At 36.9% G+C, this 21,594-nt stretch overlaps 1 protein-coding gene across 7 annotated transcripts in view; it reads right to left on the reverse strand.

Moving 5' to 3' along the window:
- LOC121318781 (ecto-NOX disulfide-thiol exchanger 2-like) overlaps positions 1 to 21,594 on the reverse strand; it is a 127,370-nt gene that overhangs the window by 56,693 nt on the left and 49,083 nt on the right. For all 7 annotated transcript variants that reach the window (XM_041255832.1, XM_041255830.1, XM_041255828.1 and 4 more), the window contains one exon: positions 4,389 to 4,532. In XM_041255832.1, the coding sequence (XP_041111766.1) occupies positions 4,389 to 4,532 (144 nt within the window). The remainder of the gene's footprint in view (positions 1 to 4,388; positions 4,533 to 21,594) is intronic.

Raw genomic sequence — 21,594 nt, forward strand, 5'->3', positions numbered from 1 at the left:
TCAAGGTACGATGAGTTGTGCATTCTTTTATGGGTCTTTCGGCACCAGTGTTGTACTGGACTGTCAGTTGACTAACTGTAGCCCGTCTATTGCTCTGCACAATTCCAGTCTCCTTTGGCCTCTTTCATCAATGAGCTGTTTTCGACCACTGGCCTGCCATTGGCTGGATGTCCTTTGGGTGGTGGACCATCCTTGATACACACAGGAAACTGTTGAGCGTGGAAAACCCAGCAGCACTGCAGTTCTTGACACACTCAAACCGGCGCACCTGCCTCCTACTACCATATCCTGTTCAAAGGCACTTAAATCTTTTGTCTTGCCCATGTACCCTCTGAATGGCACACATACACAATCCATCCCTAAATTGTATCAAGGCTTAAAAATCCTTCTTTAACCTGTCGCCCCTTCATCTACACTGAAGTGGATTCAACAAGTTACATCAATAACAGATCATAGCTTTCACCTGGATTCACCTCATCAGTCTATTTCATGGCAAGAGCGGGTGTTCCTAATGTTTTCTACTCAGTGTATATTATAACACTTATTCTGTCATGTGTTTTAATATAAATGTTTTTACAACATGTATAAATAACAAGAAATGAAAGGACCTAAGCATATATTATTTCATGAACAAAACATATCATATACATTTTTTTCCCCTATTACTGATAATAATCACTCGGGTGAAACAATGTCTTGTAATGTGCCCAAACATCAATATTTTTCAAAAAAACTTTCAGTAAGTATTGTAATGTCCCTCAGGTCATAGTCTAACACATTTTTATGGTTCCTTAAGTACTTTATAATGTTCACCATAGCGTTCTGAAAAAAAGGACACCATTTCCAAGATGCTACTGTAAAAAAATAGATTTTCTGTGATTTTTTTATAGGAAGAGTGTCAACTACAGCCAAAAGGTCCTGGTGGAGCATCCTACTGAAAAAAATGCTTGGTCCTGAAAGGGTTAATGTACTTTGCACTTTGTAAACTCCCCCAATAAAACAACTTTTTTTAAAAAAATTTATTAAAGCATGATAAATCATTTTGGAAGATGAATACGATTTAAGTTGCCCCTGGTAGTAGTCTGATTTTTCTAGGACAATGAAAAATTAAATGACATCTCTCTCTTGTATCCTGGTGTGTCATCTTCCATTCTTTAATTAATTTGAAATGACTAATTCATAGTTATTCTTAATTTAATTAGTTCAGTGCTTCCATTAGTAAAGACAGCTTACAACCAATGGATGGAAGTCAGTTTACGCATGGTTTATTAGGCTTTCCTCTATTTTTGCAGATTAGGGCTTCAGCTGGGACATAACTTGTTTTTTGAAGGATTTTTAGATACGTTGATAACACTTATTCAGCGAGTTTATATATGTATGCAGCTGATATCTAGTCAATTTTAGTAGTCTGAAATGTATTTCAAAACACTGTGGATATCAATTCATTGCACCTTCAACAGTACATATGGTAATTTTGAAAATAGCCTATTTTGAGTGTACTTCGCTAGATCAATTTTCCAATATCTGTTCTCCAAAATAACCTACATCACCTGGTCCCCAGTGCTGAATGCTGATCAAGCCACTATAACATTGCTATTGGCTCTTACACAGCCTTCACCTTATGAATGCAGTAGAGTGTTCTAAATATAGGTAAAGTTTGGCTAATATTTAGTTAGACTGGAAATGCTTCAGTCATGTTGCATTAAAAAACAGTGAGATGCACCAGTAAAAGTTAGTATACTTGTACCATAACAGTCAATAAAGAAAAATGAATCCCTGTAGAGACTATTCCACCATTGCAGTAAATTAGAGTGGCTTGCATTTCGGTATCAAAGATTAGATCACTTAATGCCATTTCATATTATATATATATATATATATATATATATATATATATATATATATATATATATATAGACATACACACACACACACACACACACACACACACACAACACAGTGGCTTGCAAAAGTATTCAGACCCCTGACCAATTCTCTCATATTACTGAATTACAAATGGTACATTGAAATTTCGTTCTGTTTGATATTTTATTTTAAAACACTTAAACTCAAAATCAATTATTGTAAGGTGACATTGGTTTTATGCTGGGAAATATTTTTAAGAAAAATAAAAAACTGAAATATCTTGCTTGCATAAGTATTCAACCCCCACACATTAATATTTGGTAGAGCCACCTTTCGCTGCAATAACAGCTTTAAGTCTTTTGGGGTAAGTATGTACCAGCTTTGCATACTGTGTCGGAGTGATTTTGGCCCATTCTTCAAGGCAGATTTGCTCCAGGTTGTTCAGGTTGGTTGGACGACGCTTGTGGACCGCAATTTTCAAATAGTGCCACAGATTCTCAATGGGATTGAGATCAGAACTTTGACTGGGCCACTGTAGGACATTCACCTTTTTGTTCTTGAGCCACTCCAATGTTGCTTTGGCCTTGTGCTTGGGATCATTGTTCTGCTGAAAGGTGAATTTCCTCCCAAGCTTCACTTTTTTAGTGGACTGAAGCAGATTATCTTGCAGTATTTTCCTGTATTTTGCTCCATCCATTCTTCCTTCAATTGTAACAAGATGCCCAGTCCCTGCTGATGAGAAGCATCCCCACAGCATGATGCTGCCACCACCACTCTTCACTGTAGGGATGGTGTGTCTTGAGGCATGGGCAGTGTTAGGTTTGCGCCACACATAGCGCTTTGAGTTTTGGCCAAAAAGCTCTATCTTGGTCTCATCTGACCACAAAACCTTTTCCCACATCGCAGCTGGGTCACTCTCATGCTTTCTGGCAAACTCCAGACGTGCTTTCAGATGGTACTTTTTGAGTAACGGCTTCTTTCTTTCCACCCTCCCATACAGGCCAGTGTTATGCAGAGCTCTTGATATGGTTGACTGGTGCACCATTACTCCACTCCCAGCCACTGAACTCTGCAGCTCCTTCAAAGTGATTGTTGGCCTCCCTGTGGCTTCTCTCACAAGTCTCCTACTTGTTTGAGCGCTGAGTTTTGAGGAACGGCCTTTTCTTGGCAGTGCCTGGGTGGTGTGATGCAGCTTCCACTTCCTGAATATTGATCCAACTGTGCTCACCGGGATATCCAAACACTTGGATATTATTTTTTCCCTAATCTATGCATTTGTATTACTTTATCTCTAACTTCTGTAGAATGCTCTTTGGTCTTCATTTTCCTTCAGATTCACAGCCTTACCAATGGTCCTTCAACAGTGGGGTTTTTATCCAGAAAATGTGACAGCAACTTTAATGGTTCACAGGTGGAGGTCAACGGTAAGGTAATTGTGTCCCCGTTAGGGCAATTTCTTTCATCGGTGCAAACTGGGAGCTTCCACAGCACAGGGGTTGAATACTTATGCAAGCAAGATATTTCACTTTTATATTTTTGTTAAAAATATTTCCCAACATAAAAACAATGTCACCTTACAATAATTGATTCTGAGTTTCAGTGTTTAAAAATAAAATATCAAACAGAACAAAATTTCAATGTACCATTTGTAATTCGGTAATATGAGAGAATTGGTCAGGGGTCTGAATACTTTTGCAAGCCACTGCATATATATATATATATATATATATATATATATATATATATATATATATATATATATATATATATATATATGTATGATAACAGGTGTCCAATAAGAAAAATAAAATTTAACTATAAGTTCTGAACAGATATGACTGTCCCAAGTAACAGAAATAAAACTGACACATAACCTTTCTCATGCTCCTATTGACACATGGTCTTTCTCATGAGCTTTCTCTACTCCTGGTTACTCTGAGTAGAATTAGCTTCCTTTGGGCACTAGTTCCAAATCAAATCTTAACTGTTTTAAAAGTTAACTATAATATTTTAAGAGGATTTGTAAAAATGTTTTACTGCTGTTTTTTGGATAACTACATATGTATCACTTAAGTGTTCATTTGTTTTGATTTTTTATTTTGAACATTGTTTGGTATTGTTGTGCTGGCCCTTGTCCCGGGTACCCATTAGAAATGAGATCTGTTTCAGTGAAGCCCTTTGACAGATAAGATTAGAAAAAAGAATAGCGTACAGTAATACTGTATATACAAATACTGAGTTTATAATAATGTGTATAGTACTTCTCCTGTATACTGTTAATGTAAGTCAACATGTAGCTCAATGTACTTTATATAAATTCCACTTACATAAAAACATCATTTGTTACATTACTGGCGGGCTTAGTTAAACCAAACTAACACAAATACTGGAGGAGAAATACTATAGTGCTCTTGAAAAAACATACCATTTTTAGGAAATAAATGCAAATGGTAGTCAGCATATTCAGAAAATCTGTACAAAAGCAATAAATTGATGCATGCGAATGATATGGCTGTGTTTACCTGGAGGAAGGCTGGGTCTCTTCCGTTTCTTGCTGTTCTCAGCTCCATTCTCTACAGGACACTCCGTGACCAGGGGTCCATTACAGTTGTTAAACTGTAGTGGTTCATTGTTAGTCGAAGGGTCAAAGGGCAGCGGGTTTAGTCCTAGTAAAAAAAACAAAACAAAACAAAAAAAAAAAAAATTATAAATAATAATAATAATAATATTATTAATATAATAATAATATAATAAATCATCCAGAAGATTGCAATTCCTTTGAGCTCTTGGATATATATATATATATATATATATATATATGATATATATTATATATATATATATATATACATAATTTGCTGTTAAACATTTTGTACAGAAGCATGAAAATGAAAAACAAAAATTGCTCTGTACTTATTATTAATGGCCATACTGTGTTATTGTTTTAACACACACGAGAGAGTGCAATCATGATAATCATGCAATGCCATTTGCTTTGAGTGTTCTAGCCGAGGTGATGTGTCAGTACAGTTCCAACAGTCCACGCCCAGCATGCATCACTAGAACACAAGAGAGGATTCAGGTAGTGAGGGATTCTGATTAGATCAGTGTACATGTCACAGTGAACCCAGGAAAGCATTCTTTCACAATTTTCTATGCAAAGCGTCTGTGGCAGCAATGGCTGAGCTTCACTTCTACATGTCTTAACCAGCAGTTGTGGAAGTGCACCACTGAATTGTGTTAAACGAAGCATCGTTAGTCTGGCTGATTAGGCAGTTACTTAAAGACCCAGGCATACCTTGCAGAACTATATAGAATCTTTTTACTCAAAAAAAATAAAAATAAAAAAGTAAAAGCATAGAGGAATTCCTCAGAGTTGAATTTCGGAAATAAGAGTAAAACAACTGTGCTTTTATGATGATTCATTAACTAACAGCACTGGGAGGGAAAATAAATCAACATCTGCCAGCATGTACAGCAAGTTCTTTGCATCATTCATCAATCAATACCATTTTCTCGGTTGTATTATTTTCAGGTTAGGATATTGGATTTTGTAGGATGTGAAAAAGGACAAGTAGCAATTTGATGTAAAATACTGAAGCATTCCAAGGCTGATCAATTACCAAGAGACTGATGTACCAGTGTGACAATATGAATGTATAATGGAAGTGGTCCTTGCTACCTGAACCTACTCATTCTTCAAATTCCCACTGTTGTCACAGGGCTAGAGTTATTGAACCTGCTAATGTCATGATGCAATCCAGTCTACTGTACCTTCAATACTGTCAGCACTCACATATTTAAGCCTCCTTACTGTACATACAAGCAAAACATTGTCAAGCAATCCTAATGCCTTCTACACAATACTGTCCAGCAATTCAAATGTGCTGCTGCACTCAAAACCAGTGTCTTGTTCCCTCCACAACTGATACACTATTAAGCCACCTACTCAAAATATTAATTAAAAAAACTAAAGTAGCCAATGCACCATCATTGAGCTATTTGAAAGCACAACATGAACCTTCTTTAATGCATCCAAGACCTCTACACAGTGTACCCTTCTTCATACAAACTATTTCAGAAAGCATAAAACAAAGCTTTAAATGCAATGGATAGTTTTTCTCCATTTCTAGCTATAAGCGTCCCAAATATTCTGTGCACATACTGCACCAAGATTGCTCTATGATTCAGCATTACTAAACTGTTTAAGTCTCACTGACATTTTTTATGGGTGCAAGAAGTCACATTTTGACATTTTTTTTTTTTTTTTTTTTAAATCTCCATTACTGACTGAAGATTCTGAATATCCTACATGTCTTAATTCTCTACCTTAATCTTGGAAACACACAGGCACCACCAGCTGTGAAATATTATTTTATACCGATTCATTCATCTTAACATGGGGAATCTTGTGTTTTATGTCACACGTCTTTCAATTTATGAACACTTAGTGTCTGACTATTCCCAAAGGTATTGTACAACTAGTTCTCTCTCACCCACATAAATTGTACACACATTCAAATCCCATCACGAGCCAAACTTGCACAATTCCTAAAAGAAAAACAGACTGAAAGGAAATGTCAGCTAACCAGAACGATTAAACAATTGCCAGAAATATATCAGAAACTATTGTAAAATAATGTACTTATTTGTGGTTGCCTCTCTGTAGGTTCTACGGAAGAGACCACTCAAAACCTTTCCTTGTCTGAAATGTCAGAGCCTACCTCAATGCGACTAAAAAAGTCTGTTGTTGTTCTAGTCTACTAGTTACAGTATTTTGCACTGTATACTGCTTGTAAAAAACCTAGCTAGTTCTTGTGTTGGTTCCAGGTACCTGACAACAAGGCTTCTTACACAGCCCCTCAGCTCTAACAAGCAGGAAATCCTGCCATCCAAGCCTTGGTTTTAGCTGTACAACAAGGCTACACGGTCTCATTGTCCCTCAAATCTAACCAACAGGGCAGTTCTCAGTTCACAACACTGAACAATAGAATGTGACAGGGGATTTGAAGATCCTGGTCATTTTTGTAGAAAATCACAATGAATATTTATACAGTATAATGAAGGAAACGGAAGGGAATACACCTCTCTCCGGAGAGCTGTGTGCACGGGACTGGGAAGCAGTTGTGCCAGAGCTGCAAGAATCATGTGAAAGCCTATGCTAAATGTCTGAGCAAAGGCAGGTCAGAATACTTTAAACAGTCCACAATCCCAAGACACCTATGTCTTTGGAGCAGTATGCAGCGTGCCAATACTGCAGAAGGCACAAAGCATTCCAGCGACTCATTATTACCTTTGTGCCTTCAGCAGCAAGGGAAGCTGAACAGAAGTAATACAGAAAACATTTGAGTGTCTTTACCAATACACTTTAATAGGAACTCGTTGGCCAAAGGGGTGAAAAGACCACTGGCTAACACAGATTTTCTGAAAGAATTTGAAGTATGTTTGCTCCTTAATGAACAGATCCAGTACAACTCCTAGTTCATTAAAAAAAAAAAAAAAAAATGTGACATTTAAAACTAAAATCGTTTCTCTATACATTTCCTGGCAATAATTCACATTAAACTCAAACAAAACAAAAACACATTCTTATTTTACACATTTGTTACAATTTATGTTATCAGTTATTCAGATCAGAAGTCTGACTGATTAGTCAATTAAAAATAATCCAGTGAAACATCATACAATACTAAAAGGCAGCTGTTTTAGGAAAAAACAAAATGTAGATACATTTATGTACATGCTTTTAAATCAATTTAAAAAAGTAAAAAAACAACAACTATATGTTAACAATTAACATGTGATCTAAACAATGGCTGTTTTTACTGCCACCCTAAAACATACAAGCCTGTTCATTTGCAGACCTCTTTCTATTGTTGATATGAATGTAATTATCCCCACTGAGTTCAAACACCAACAAGAAAATTGTATTGATTGTATTAATTCAGTGGAAATCCAGCAAGACCCTCCACGGCTGGGATCGTTAAAACAGACTGCTATAAAAGTTTGATTTTAACCACTGAAAAATCGCAGAGAAACAATGCCTAGCCTTTTCATGCAATTTGTGCCAGATGGTTCTATAACTAGCACTTTGTGCCTGCTGTCAGAATACCTTCCAAGCCACACTTCAAAATGAACCATTTATTCTCAAGAGGCAAAGCTATTTTAAATGAAGAATGTGACAGAGAGCATGTAGTTTTGAGGGTCTATACTTCATAAGGAAACAGTTCCAACTTTATGGCACCATACACAAGTTTAGTTTGATAAATCACACAAGCAGTACGAATGGGGCAGAAACATGATTGTACTGTACATTTCTATATTTTCTAACCCAAGGATGACTTTAATACTGTACAGTACAAGTAAGCATCCATGTGTCTGTCTTAAGATAGCGTTCTACCTACACCAAACCATTTTCTTTTCACCGAATCATGCCCGAGGGAAAGGCAGCTTCTGAAATATATCAACGTTATGTATTTTGTTTTATAAAGAGAGAGCCTGCCCAATGGCTCACTGTGACAGTAGGGAGAGATACAGGGATCATTCATCTTCAAAACGTATCAAAACAATTTATGCGAGAGACTAAAACAGAATTCATACAGCTAAAACTTTGATGAACAAAGTGCTCCTGAAAGGTAATGAGTTTGCAATATTTATATGTAAATCCACTGAACAGGGAAGGCATAAGGGAGAATCTACCTGAGAATAAAGACATCTCTACTAGGAACCTCATAGACTGAGGCTAAACCAGGTGCTTTACCATGCTTTGTAACATAAACCCTTTCCAAGGTTAAGTCACATTACAATGTTACTCCTGCGTCTGACAACAATCAAAAGTGATTGGGCTGTGATTTAGAGTTATAAGAAAAAGCCAGTGTTATGACTGTCATCCAGAGAATTCACAGGGGTCTGTAAGGGGTTTGAGTTATTCTTAAAAATAATTAATCTTCTTCAGATAAAGTCAATCAAAATTAGCTTATTCAGGAATCAAAAATACAAACAGAAACAAAGCAAATTAAATCAAATGTGACACATCAGTGATCTCACACACAGGTTTCAGTCGATGGTGTTCTGAGCTGGCATCAGTGTAGATGTTACTTACATCTAAGCCACACACACACATATATACATATTTATACAGTACCAGTCAAAAGTTTGAGTACACCTGCTTGAAACCAGGTTTTTCATGATTATCTATATTTTTAGATGTATAAACTGGTCTATAAACACTTAATATTTAATTATACGATACATGTACTTATATAAGCTGATAATCATAAGTGAATTGCATTCAAAAATTTAATTATTAAAAGAAAATGTAAATCTTGTCAATTTCAATGAAATGGTCACCCAAAGCAAGGGGATTTCAGTCTGAAGCCCAGGTCAGTTAAAAGTCTGAAATGTGTATAACACGGTGTTAGAACACTGGCCTAAGTATAAAGGTGTCTTTCTTAGATGTTCTCTGAGTTAACTAGCATATTAACTAATTAACCTTTTGTCACCAATTATTGTTAACAGGTGAGGGTCCATGATTACTATAAATATAGGTAGCATAGGCACAAGTTTGTCATTCCTGAATGTAAGGGAGCAGAAAATGGCAAAACACGCTCAGTTAAGCAAAGAAAAAAGACAGTCTGTAATTACTTTAAGAAATGAAGGTCAATCTTTAAGACAAATCGCAAGAACCTTGGAAGTGTCTGTAACTGCTGTGGCCAAGACCATCAAACGATTTGAAGAAACTGGCACTCATGAGGATCGAACAAGGTCAGGCAGGCCAAGGGTGGCCTCAGAATCAGAGAACAAGTTCATTCGAGTCACAAGTCTGCGAAACCGGCAATTAACTGCCCCTGAAATACAAGCTAAGCTAAATGCTACTAGAAGTTGAGATTTTTCAACATCAACTGTTCAGAGGAGAGTGCATGAAGCTGGCCTAACTGGAAGAATTGCTGCAAAGAAACCATTGTTAAGAGTGCACAATAAGAGGAAGAGACTTGCCTGGGCCAAAAAACACAGAAACTGGACGTTTGAGGAGTGGAAGTTGGTCTTATGGACTGATGAGTCAAAATTTGAAATATTTGGGTCCAACCGCTGAGTATTTGTAAGACACAGAGAGGGTGAGCACATGAGTTCTGCATGTGTGGTTCCCACTGTCAAGCATGGAGGAGGCAGTGTCATGGTGTGGGGTTGCTTTGCTGATGACAGAGTTGGTGATCTTTACCAAGTCCATGGCAAGCTCAACCAGCATGGCTATCATAGCATACTTCAGAGGCATGCCATTCCATCAGGATTACAGCTAGTTGGGCAGTCCTTCATTCTTCAGCAAGATAATGACCCGAAACACACCTCAAAGTTGTGCAAGAACTATCTGGCGAAGAAGGAAAGTGAAGGACAACTCAATCTAATGACCTGGCCTGCCCAGTCTCCAGACCTCAATCCCATAGAACTTGTATGGGACGAACTGGACAGAAGAGTCAAAGCAAAGCTACCCACAAGTGCCCTACATCTCTGGGAATTACTGCAGAAGAGCTAGGAAGACATGTCGGGTGATTTCCTGCTGAAACTTGTTAACCGAATGCCTTGTGTTTGTGAGGCTGTTATTAAGGCAAAGGGTGGCTATTTTGAGGAATCCAAGATTTAGAGACAATTTTCTTGAACATTGCTTTGATACTCCTTATGTTTTGTATATTGTAACATGTGTTTTCATTTTCAAGTATTTACAGAAACGTATACGATGTAAAACATTGTCAATTATGAAAAAAACCTAGTTTCCAGCAAGTGTACTCAAACTTTTGACTGGTACTGTGTGTGTGTGTGTGTGTGTATATATATATATATATATATATATATATATATATATATATATATATATATATATATATATATATATATATATACACACACTCATACATATATAATATTACATTTTTGAATGCAATTCACTTATGATTATCAGCTTATGTTATAAGTACACGTATCATATAATGAAATATTAAGTGTTTATAGACAGGTTTCTACAGTTAAAAGCATAGATGAATCATGAAAAACCTGGTTTACTAATTTCCTTGACCAAATTTGGTCTTACTTCCCTAGCATGAGACAAAGCACATTAAAAGTTAAACTTGAATTATTTCTTCACTTTAACAATGTCAGCAGAAACCCAGATAAGAAGTTACATTTAAGAACAACGCTATGAGTTTTGCTCATTTCTTGCAGGCAGCATAGTGCTATACCCACACATGACAAGGTCGAACAACAGGAATGGTGATTGCAAACTACTGATGTACACCAGCTATGTACAGCTTAATTTAAGAGTTTATTAACCCTGCGTTGATTCAGAGCTTACATTAAACACAGGAAAATCACACAGTGTTTACAGTTCATGATTTTTCATTTCTTTCACCATATAAATGGGAAGCATAAGTAACAGTAGTAAAATGGAAAATAACAGATGGCTGATGAAACAATAAGACCTTGTGCAATTTAACTGGAAAAACCTAGTGTACAAGATGCATGGTTATCAGCAAAAGCCTACATGTTCCAACTGTATAGTGTGTTATTATGCGTTTTGTGACAAGTAAATGGTTTTTGAACCAATTTTAATTGGTTTGATTATGGTTTGTGTATAGGCTCGAAACAGTTTTCTAAGCAGAAATAAAGGTTTTTATCATCCCTCCAAGGTCACAGCTGCACTTGATGTGTTATGAAAAGCCAGATACTCCCTGCAAGGCCAGGGCAATACACAAGCAAGAGTTTCAAAATCCTTACAGGTCCATTAATTAGGCTTTTCACTCCACGTAAGCACATTTCTAAAACAAAAAAGTGGGTTTATACTTACATAAATATATCAGGAAACAATTAAGTTATCTTGTTTTCTTCATGTAATCATTTTATTTATATGGTAAAAGGATGCATTGAAAAGTACTGCTATTTCCACTGTAAGCCACATTTTCAAAGTGTCTTTTTTTAATGCAGCTGTTGTAGGAGTTTTGTCCCATAAGTGGAATTGCTCCCCTGCCAAACAAATAGCACATTTAAATGTAAGTGCATCATCGTGACCTATAACTACAGCATATGGAAAATAATCACTTCAATGACCATGCACCAGTTCAAACCAACATGTAGAGGCTCTCAAGGGGTATCATTTCCATAAGAAAATATCACCATACATTACAGCCACAATGCCTGTATCCATTAATGCCTGTACAGTTTCATCTAAAATCAGACAAGCTTAGTCAGCTCTGCTTAACATGAGTTAGTACCACTAATACTCCAGATTCTGTGATGCATCGGCACCATTGTAGGGATACCCTGCAACACTCCTGACAGTGAATGTCTCTGGATATACAGTGACCACAATGTATACCCAGTTGGGATGAGTCATGGGACAGAAGTAAAGCGGTTCAAAAGAGTGAAGAGAGTTGATCAAGTGTGATTTCAAACATCTCTCCCGAGTCCCAGATCCCACAACCATACAGTTCTGCTCTTTAACCAGCAGGCACACACAGCCTCAATTTAAATATAGATGACATTACTAATGAAGATGTTTACAGTGCTGGTACTCTCCATATGAATGCTAACAAGGCATCTGCTGCATTTAAAATGACAATACACAACAGACTTGTCTTTTTCTCCAGTGGCACTCTGACCATTTAACAGGATTTCTCACTTGCTGTATCAGCTACAACATGCAAAAGTCCAGGGTTAAATGATAACATATTTCATGCAAAAATAATGTAATCAGTATTCATTATATCAGTGACAAGGAGAAAATTCATCCTAATCCCCCTCTGCCATTCTGACAATCCTCTGGGGATTTAATGAAGGTTAATTTATTTAAATCTCACATGCATTTCAATTCTATTAAACAAAACTAACGAATCCTTGGACTGCTGTCTAATCAGCTTCACTCAGAATGCAACACTTGAAGTTAAAAGTGTTTTTACCTATACCACATCCCCAAAAAGTCCACACTAACTCGATTTTAAGCATTTTTCAATTATCTATTTATATTACTCTGAAATTAACAGCACCTCCCTGTGATAATATTGCAGTGTGACAGTTAAACCTGGACACCACGGAGTGCGGTTTGGCCTCATTCCACAAATTCACCTTGCTTGGGCTTGCTCAAATGCAAGATAAAATAATCTAATCACTTTATTAAACATGTCAAATGTGCAGAAACAGTAATAAACAATGACTTCTCATGATATTAGGGGTGGGTCGGTATAAAATTTCTACGGTATGATAAACCGTGAAAATAAAAAATAAATACCATGGTAACCTTTATATCATGGCACAAAGCATGCAAGTTGTAAAATGAAAGCTTACTTAAAAGGGAGAAATACTGTAAATGACTTTGAAAATGTTAGTAATTTTCAAAAAAAAAGCAAAGAATGTAATTTTAGAAATCACACATTTATTTTTGGTACAGGGCCCAAATAACCTCCTTGTGCTCCGTCTTTCAAGTGAGTCGTTCTTGTAAGTGACTCTGCATACACCCTAGTCTTGTATATTGTAAAGTGCTTTGTGATGGTGGTCCACTATGATAGGCGCAATATAAAAATAAAGAAAAATAAATAAATACATATAGAAAAACCATCACAAATGTATTTTACCACCAAGAAGAATGTTATTAGATTTTTGTCTACAGTTCACATGGGATTGCTTCCAATGTTATTACAAATAATTATTAAAAATCTAGAGTTAATGGGGTCTTCATTCAAAATGGGGAAACCCTTTTTAGTCTAATCTTGTCCAGCTGCCTGCCTACCTACAGAACTTTCAGGATGCAATTGAAAATAATCTCACTGATAGGGTATTCGGCACAAATTATTTAGAACTACACATTCCGAGACTTGTAAGATCTTGCACACTTTTTACGAATGTTAAATTATTTTCTAAAATACCATTACAGTGTTTAGTCATAGCTTCTAAAAGTGCCTAAAGCATGGTGACCTTTACAGTGTGGTTGAGCGGTTTTATCATCAACAAGGGATCTGTAAAAGTGGTGTTGCACACTTTCATAATTAAAATGTCTTTATCTTAATGCTACACTAGCTCAGCATGTCATGATGGAGAGATACTAAATGCACTAATTCCATCTGATAAAAACTGCTTTTGTGGCTGCTCGGGGATTCTAACATCAATCAGTCAGATATTTCAATGAATCCGCCTTCTTAGGGCTGTATAGACGAGGGGCCAGACATAGCCATACCTCTATGATAGGAAAGACCAATTTAAATTAAAGTCTGACTAAATAGAACTATATAATATTACCATATACATATATTAGTTTAGCTTATACATAGGCTACACTGAAAAGCCATAGATGATGATCCATTTCCGTGATGCATTTGTTTTTTGTAAGCGAGTTAAAGATGCAAATATGTCTACCTATTTTCAAAAATGAATGGAGCTTAACAAAATCAGGGAGATAAGGAAGACAGTTTTACTTTCAGGACAACAATGCTCTTAATAGCAGGCTTGGTGGTCCAGTGGTTAAAGAGAAGGGGCTTGTTACCAGGGGGTTCTGGGTTCAATTCCAGCTCAGCCATGATTCACTGTATGTGACCCTGAGCAAGTCACTTAACCTCCTTGTGCTCTGTCCTTTGGGAGAGATGTAAAACCGAGGTCCTATTGTAAGTGACTCTGCAGCAGCAGCTGTGATGCACAGTTCACCTCTAAGTCGCTTTGGATAAAAGTGTTTGCTAAATGACATAATCATAAAAATAATAACATCAAAATGGTCCTGGTATTGATTGCACTTTACAGCTCAGGCTGGAAGGATGTCAGTTCTGCAATGGCTACAAACCCCGAGATTTTCTGTGACTGGCATGTTGGGCCTGTTCCTTAGCTAGCTGGCTTCTTTTATATCACTGTTTGTTGGCTTGGTTTACCTTTATTATATGAATCAAACTAGGTCTGTGTGTCAGAGAGGGTGAGGGCCTTTCTATTTGTAAGAGTAAAATACTGCTTGGCCCACTCTTTGTTCCTCTAATACAGTTAAGATATTCTATTATGTGTTCCTGCACTGGATGCAATAGAGGAATGAAAAGGTGAATCCAGGAGAGTTTTTATATAAAAGCAATAGCTATCTAATATAAAAGACCTTTCTGTGGATGACTGGGTAGCTTTTGCATTGTAGTCCCATCAGGGGTGAAACAAAGCTGAACTAAAATTATAATCCCTTGGAGACAATGCCTTTGGCAGGTGTCAAAAAAACAAGCATACTGCTCATCAATGTGCCTGACAGCAGCCCAGCTCTTTAACCAGGAACAGAAAGCAACCAGTAGCAGAGATCTCAAAGGCAGTTTTTTATAATCAGTCATTAGCAGTTTACATTCAGCTTTCTACTACAGTACAACAGTGTAGAAAGGGGAGTGTAAATGGGGCTATTAAGCAAGTGTTGACAATTTGATCATAGGCACAGGTGAGACTCCTTCCATCAGGGAAGAACCATTGCTGGAAGAATCATTCTAATGACTTGATGAGACTTGGTATTATAAATGTGCACGAGCATAAGGCAGAGGAAGTCTACATTTGAACAATAATTACCGGTACTGTTCATACAGAGCATGCGAAGTGTGAGGTACAATATTATGAATCCAGTAGGACAATGAACTAGCTATTACTGCAATTAACTTTTTTTTTTCTTTAAGACGTTAGCTTAGTAACAACCCAAATCATGAAAATATTAAATCGCTAGTACAAATACTTTTGTCTGACGGACACTGCTTCTTTTTGCCCATGTGTTCTGAAGTTAATATTTGTATACGTACTTTACCGCATTCCACTACAATGGAAATCCTTGAATGATTAATATGAAAGTAAAACCGGCTTTGTCATCTTGTCATTGGTTTTATTAAGAATATATAAAGACAGCTTCTTCTGCTGCCATAGATGGCAGTTAAGGTCACTTCAATGTTTCAACAAAAAAAAATTGACAGCTAGTATTAATTAGTGCAAGCAGATTCTTCCACCTTGGGACATTCCATAAACCATAACCATAAACTGCATATGGTCTGCCAAACAGGGTTGACACAGCTAAGTATCCCATACCTGTCCTTTTCCAGGCACAACAACAAAGTGTTTTACAGCATGTTGATGTGCTGGAATTGTGCCAACCTGTGCAAGAAACTATTTTTGGAAGATACTAGAAGCAGGACTACAGTCAGCCATGAAAAATCAAAGGCACTTGCCCGTGCCCCTGAAGTTTTTATAACGGAAGAAAAGAGATGAGGACATTATTGTATGTTGTTTATTTAAACACAAAGTTTAGTTAACAGGTTTTTTTTTCCCAAATAAGATACTACTAGAAAATTGATTTCCCGGGGTTCTAACTTTGCAGGACCTGTGTATTTTTGTACAGTGAAAAGTAGCTTTTTCATTGCAACATTCAAATTAAATATAAAACAAAATCCAAAATGTAGCAAATGTGAATTTTAAAAGTGATGTTATTATCTAAATACCGAGAAGACAAGAGTGCTTGCTTGCATAAAGTTCTGTGATATTAATTACAAAATGAGCTTAAGTGGGTTAACAAGATGGAGAGTTTAGCTGCATCAACAATGAGGGTTGCAGCTCAAGCTTTGCCAGGCGATTTGATAGGCTATTTGGCTGTGTATTAACCTATACTCATGCATATGAGTTCTATTAATTTGACTGGCCAGCTTCAAGGCTCCTTGCAAACTACAGCCCAATGAATTCGACAACTCAACAGCCAGTGTCAATCAAGCACTGTCTGAAATAAGCCTTTAAATATCCCACTTACTTTAAATGCAATATTTAGGGTTTCTGGTTTTCAGGTTTTATTTCTGAGCACTATATGCACACAACGAGTGACCTCCCAAAGAAGCTTAAACTGTTATCCTGTTTATTAGGGGTGTGCAAAGTAACAAACACAAACAAGTATCTGTAACGAGTATGCCTATTTTTCAGGAGTACAACTGATACTGGCATACAAAGCCTGTTACTAGCTCTTATTTTTTAAGGCTCTTACGATTTTAGCCCTGCTTACTTTCAGCATTAAAAAAATACATTAAATGTATTGTGTTAAAGTATAGCCTGGTCATATTTTGAGTATGAGTACATATCAAGTGTTTTTAAAAACATTTGCAGACACTTGGATTATCTGGACAGCTTATTCTGATACTGCATAAAGAAGGTCCTACAAATATCCAATGGCCGCTCTAAATGAGCAAAAACACAAAAAAACTAACAAAAATGTATAAGAGTTATTATGAACAAAAATAATTCTGCACAAGTGACGAAACAGTTTAACTCTAACAAATTAGATGCAACATTGTCTATGATCTTGAAACCTTAAATGTGAGTTCCGGGAGATGCCGGGCCATGAAGCTGCTTGATAAACACATCAAAGGACAACTTGTTGAAAAGAGGTGGAGCAGAGCCACAGACAAAGAGCATCAAAGGAAGGGCACTGCGCTGTGCCTTCCTAAAGAAATCTGTGGGTATCCAACGTATGAGCAGAGAGTAGATGACACACATCATCTCTATCCGGTCTGTTTGAAGATGTAAAAGCCACCTGCCCCTAGCGACCACGTCCACCTACTCCTGGGGATCCCATTAATTCAGCCTTGCTCTTCCTTTCCATTTTAATTAATTTATACTTCAAACCGACTGCATTTTCAGCTCTGCAATGCAGCGTTTGTAAACATGACAAAATTAGGTCTGTGGTAATGCAGCCACATTAAAAAAAAAAAAAAAAAAAAGTTTATTTGGATGTTAGGTTTTCTTTAGCCTACTTTACATGTCATTAGACCAAAATATCTTAAAGTCACACAGCTCTAGCAGTTGTCCACAATGAATTGATCAGTTTCATAACCAGTATCAAGCACTTTCTGTCCCAGTCCCCAGTCCCAAGGTCTTTTAACCCCCACGTCCTCCCTTAGCTCCAAGCACTACACAATACTGCATAACGTTTTCAACATACACCTTTAAGAAAAAGCATATGCCTAAAGACTACTGACTAGCCCTATTCTGTGACTATCCCAAGTCTGGCTAAGGATACCTCTATACCAATCCCCAGGAGAACAGCTTTAATTCAGAAAGGTCAGTTTTACTGCTAGATAACTGAACAGCACCATCCCTGAGGATTGCTTCTTTTCTCCAGCAATCCCTCAATCGATGATGATCTTTCTCCCAGCATTCATTTATCTTGAAATGTTTACAGAGCAGTATACTCCAGTGAGTTTCCAGGGGAAACTCCTAAAGGACCTGACCTAACGTAAGCAAATAATGGAAAGACCACTGAGGATTTAACTACAATACATATTATTTTATATATAACGTGGACCATTCTGTTAGTAGTTGCCTAGGCAAGACTATCTATCTTGTAAGTAAATTTAACAATATTTCCTCACAATTGTGTTTAATGGAGACCCAGCTGTCTATTGGAACAGCCTCTCGGACGGTGCAGAGATATGTTTTATGCTGCAATGTGCATTTGACACTGTTTGGAAACTCCTAAGGGTGAACGGATTGACAAGGGTAAAGGATATCTTTGGTGATCTGCAGCAATCCATAACTTAAATGTAATCCTTCAAAAGTAGGATACAGCAAAAGTTTGAATGAAGATAACTGGACCGATGTGCAGTTGGTGCTCCTGTAACAGCACACTTATCTTTAGTCCTGAAGGTTACAGATACACATCCTGATTACAGATAAACTACTTTTTTCTGCTTCTTGTTTTTTTTTCCTTCCCAAAACTTTAAACTGCTGCTGCTTCAAGGCTGTGTGACGGTCAGGTTCTGACTTGGCAGGTAACAAGCTGGATACATTGGCTGTAAGATGCTGAAAAATTTTGCTACTGTGTCCTTGCAATTGGCGCCGTGACGCATTTTTCGATAAAACCTTTCGAAATCTTCTTCTTGGGAACTGGTGAAGCGATTGATCTGAAACTTGGTATATCTCATCAGGATCCAAACCCGCATCAAGTTTGCAAAGCAGAAGTTGCTGTGGTAAATTTTAACGTCAAAATGGCTGCCACAAATCTTATCGAAACACGACCCTAACAACAAACTGCTGCTTTTTGAAAACCGTTTACCCAACAAACTCCAAACTTGGTAGTTATCGTCCCAGTAACAATGTGATACAAATATGTGAAAATGGTGATGTTTTAAAAAACAAGTTGGCCGCCAGTTATACATTTTCATTTGACATTTAAACCTGTGTCAGTTGACAAACGATTTACTTGACTAACTCCAAACCCCACAAGCATCTTCCCTGAAACTGTATCAGTGCAACTGACTTTTAAAAAAATGGTGTTGACCTAAACCAAAATCGCTGTTTGACGCATTTTTTTAGAAACCTTTCGAAATCATCTTCTTGGGAACCGGTGAAGCGGTTGATCTGACACTTTGCATATATCATCAGCATCCAAACCCGCATCAAGTTTGCGAAAAGTAAGTTTCTGTGATAAATTTTAATGTCAAAATGGCGGCCACAAATCTTATCGAAATGCGCCCTTAACAGCAAACTGCTGCTATTTGAACACCGTTTGACCAACAAACTCCAAACATGGTAGTTATTGTCCCAGTAACAATGGAATACAAATGTCAAAATGGTTATGTTTTATAAAACAAGATGGCCACCAGGTGAATGTTTAAATCTGAAATTTAAAACTGCCTCAGTTGACAAACTGCTTACTTGACTAACTTGAAACTTCACAAGCATCATCCCTGACACTGTAGCAATACAACTGACTTAAGAAACGCACGTTAAACAAAATGACTGCCTGATGCATTTAAAAAAAAAAAAAACTTTCAAAATCTCCTGTGGAACAGTTGAAGTTGCTGATTTTAAACTTGGCACACTGAGAACTAAACACGCCTTGGGAACCACCTGGCAGTAGTTCTAGTTATTATTGGGGTTCTTATTTTGAATGAAGGAGAATAAAATCAGCCATTGAACCACAGTCCACCACAATCAACAAGTAATGTTACAGTACATGTGCATGTGTTTTATCTGATTCTATTAATTAAACATAGCCATCCAAATTTTAAAGCATTTTTGATGTCCTTCATTATTGATCAAACTGTTAAAATAATTTTTATTGTATAAGCATTTGTGTGTCCCTACAGCCTTGATGCACTTTGACAACCAAGTCACAATCCTACCTGCTCAGAACATTGTTCACAGATTCTTTGACCTCTAGTTAGTCTGTGGGAAAATTACTTCACTTGACACAAGTGTTTTGTTGAATATTTTATGATTTGACCAACGAACAATACAGAGACCAGCAGCATAAAACAGGGTTGATTCTTGGTTCAATCATTCATATTCTATGAAGGAAGTTGTTTTTCTGCACTTGCACATCAGCATCATTTGTAGGGATGGAAATAAGACTCCTATTGCATAGCAGTTTGATCTTATTCTGGTTTTACTAGGGGTTTAATAAGCCATACCTGAGCTTGTTACATACACACTTTGGCTAATCAAGCTTGTACTAAAACCTGGAATGGGTGAAACGGCTATGCAACAGGAGTTTTATTTCCATCCCTGATGAGCTTGCAACATCAAAAGAGCAACATCAAAAGGTTTTGAGTAGTTTTTACAACAAGGTGACTTGTCTTTAGTTGTTTGAGTAAAGACAAGGTCTCGCTGTCACTTTGCATGCTTCAACACAAATTACATTTCATATCACATCACATCATATGACCTTGAACAGGAAATCACTTTTGTATTCATGTTTTTAACATTTTTACCAAAGCACGTGAATATAGTGGAGGGGTCGTACATATGTATGTATATCACTTTACATTCTTCTCTATGTGTATATATCTGGAACATCACTCATTCAATTGTTATAAAACTTAGTATCAACATTATTATTATTGAGAATATAAGACTGTGGGTATGTGTGGTGGTGTTTGTCTGTCTCTTGCATTTATAATTTATTTTATTTTACCATGATATGAACACCTCATCTGCTCACTGAAAGACAGCTAGGTATTTACAATGTGTAAAGTAACTAGTGTGATTATACCACATTAAGTATATTAATTACCAAACCAAATGCTTGTAAAAATATATGATGTTTTATTTTTATTTTTTTTAAGGTGGTTAGATTTGTATCTCAAATCTCCAAAGCCATGCATCATTGTATTCCACATGGCAAATTAAACCAGTCATCCTTTTTACTCTGTAGACATTACCACTTACTGATTTTGACCATAAACTCAGCATTCCATCTTTACAGAAAGCAATCTTTACAAAGTTAATAAAACAATTTCTACTAAATTGCAAAGCTGCAGGTCTTGGCTGTGGACCCACAGGGAGCACAGCGCTTGCCTATAGGCCACAGGGTTTATGAGGAAAGCCATCATTGGGCTTCAGTGACTATTACTGGAAGGATACCAAACAAATTGGTGTCCTTCCAGTAGAAAAAAAAAAAAAAAAAAAAAAAAAAACACTGACAAAAGTAGTCAAGTTAAAATATTGTAAACATAATGACAGCTCTATTTCACTACTGGAAACTCATTAGTTGAACTTTCTCGGATGAATCAATTGCATCCTCTGTGTTCTGGTTCCAAGATAGCTCACTTTGAAAGGCAAGGGCCTCCGTTACCAACATCTAGTCTCTTTCCTTGAATCAAACAACATCCCAGCCTTCCCAAGAACCTGTCAATTCACATTTGCCTGCTTGTTTAGCAACCAGCCGCTGTCCACTCTCAATGACTGATATGATTAGAAGTTGCTAAATAGACC

This window comes from Polyodon spathula, chromosome 7 (assembly GCF_017654505.1).
Source record: "Polyodon spathula isolate WHYD16114869_AA chromosome 7, ASM1765450v1, whole genome shotgun sequence".
Classification (NCBI taxonomy): domain Eukaryota; kingdom Metazoa; phylum Chordata; class Actinopteri; order Acipenseriformes; family Polyodontidae; genus Polyodon; species Polyodon spathula.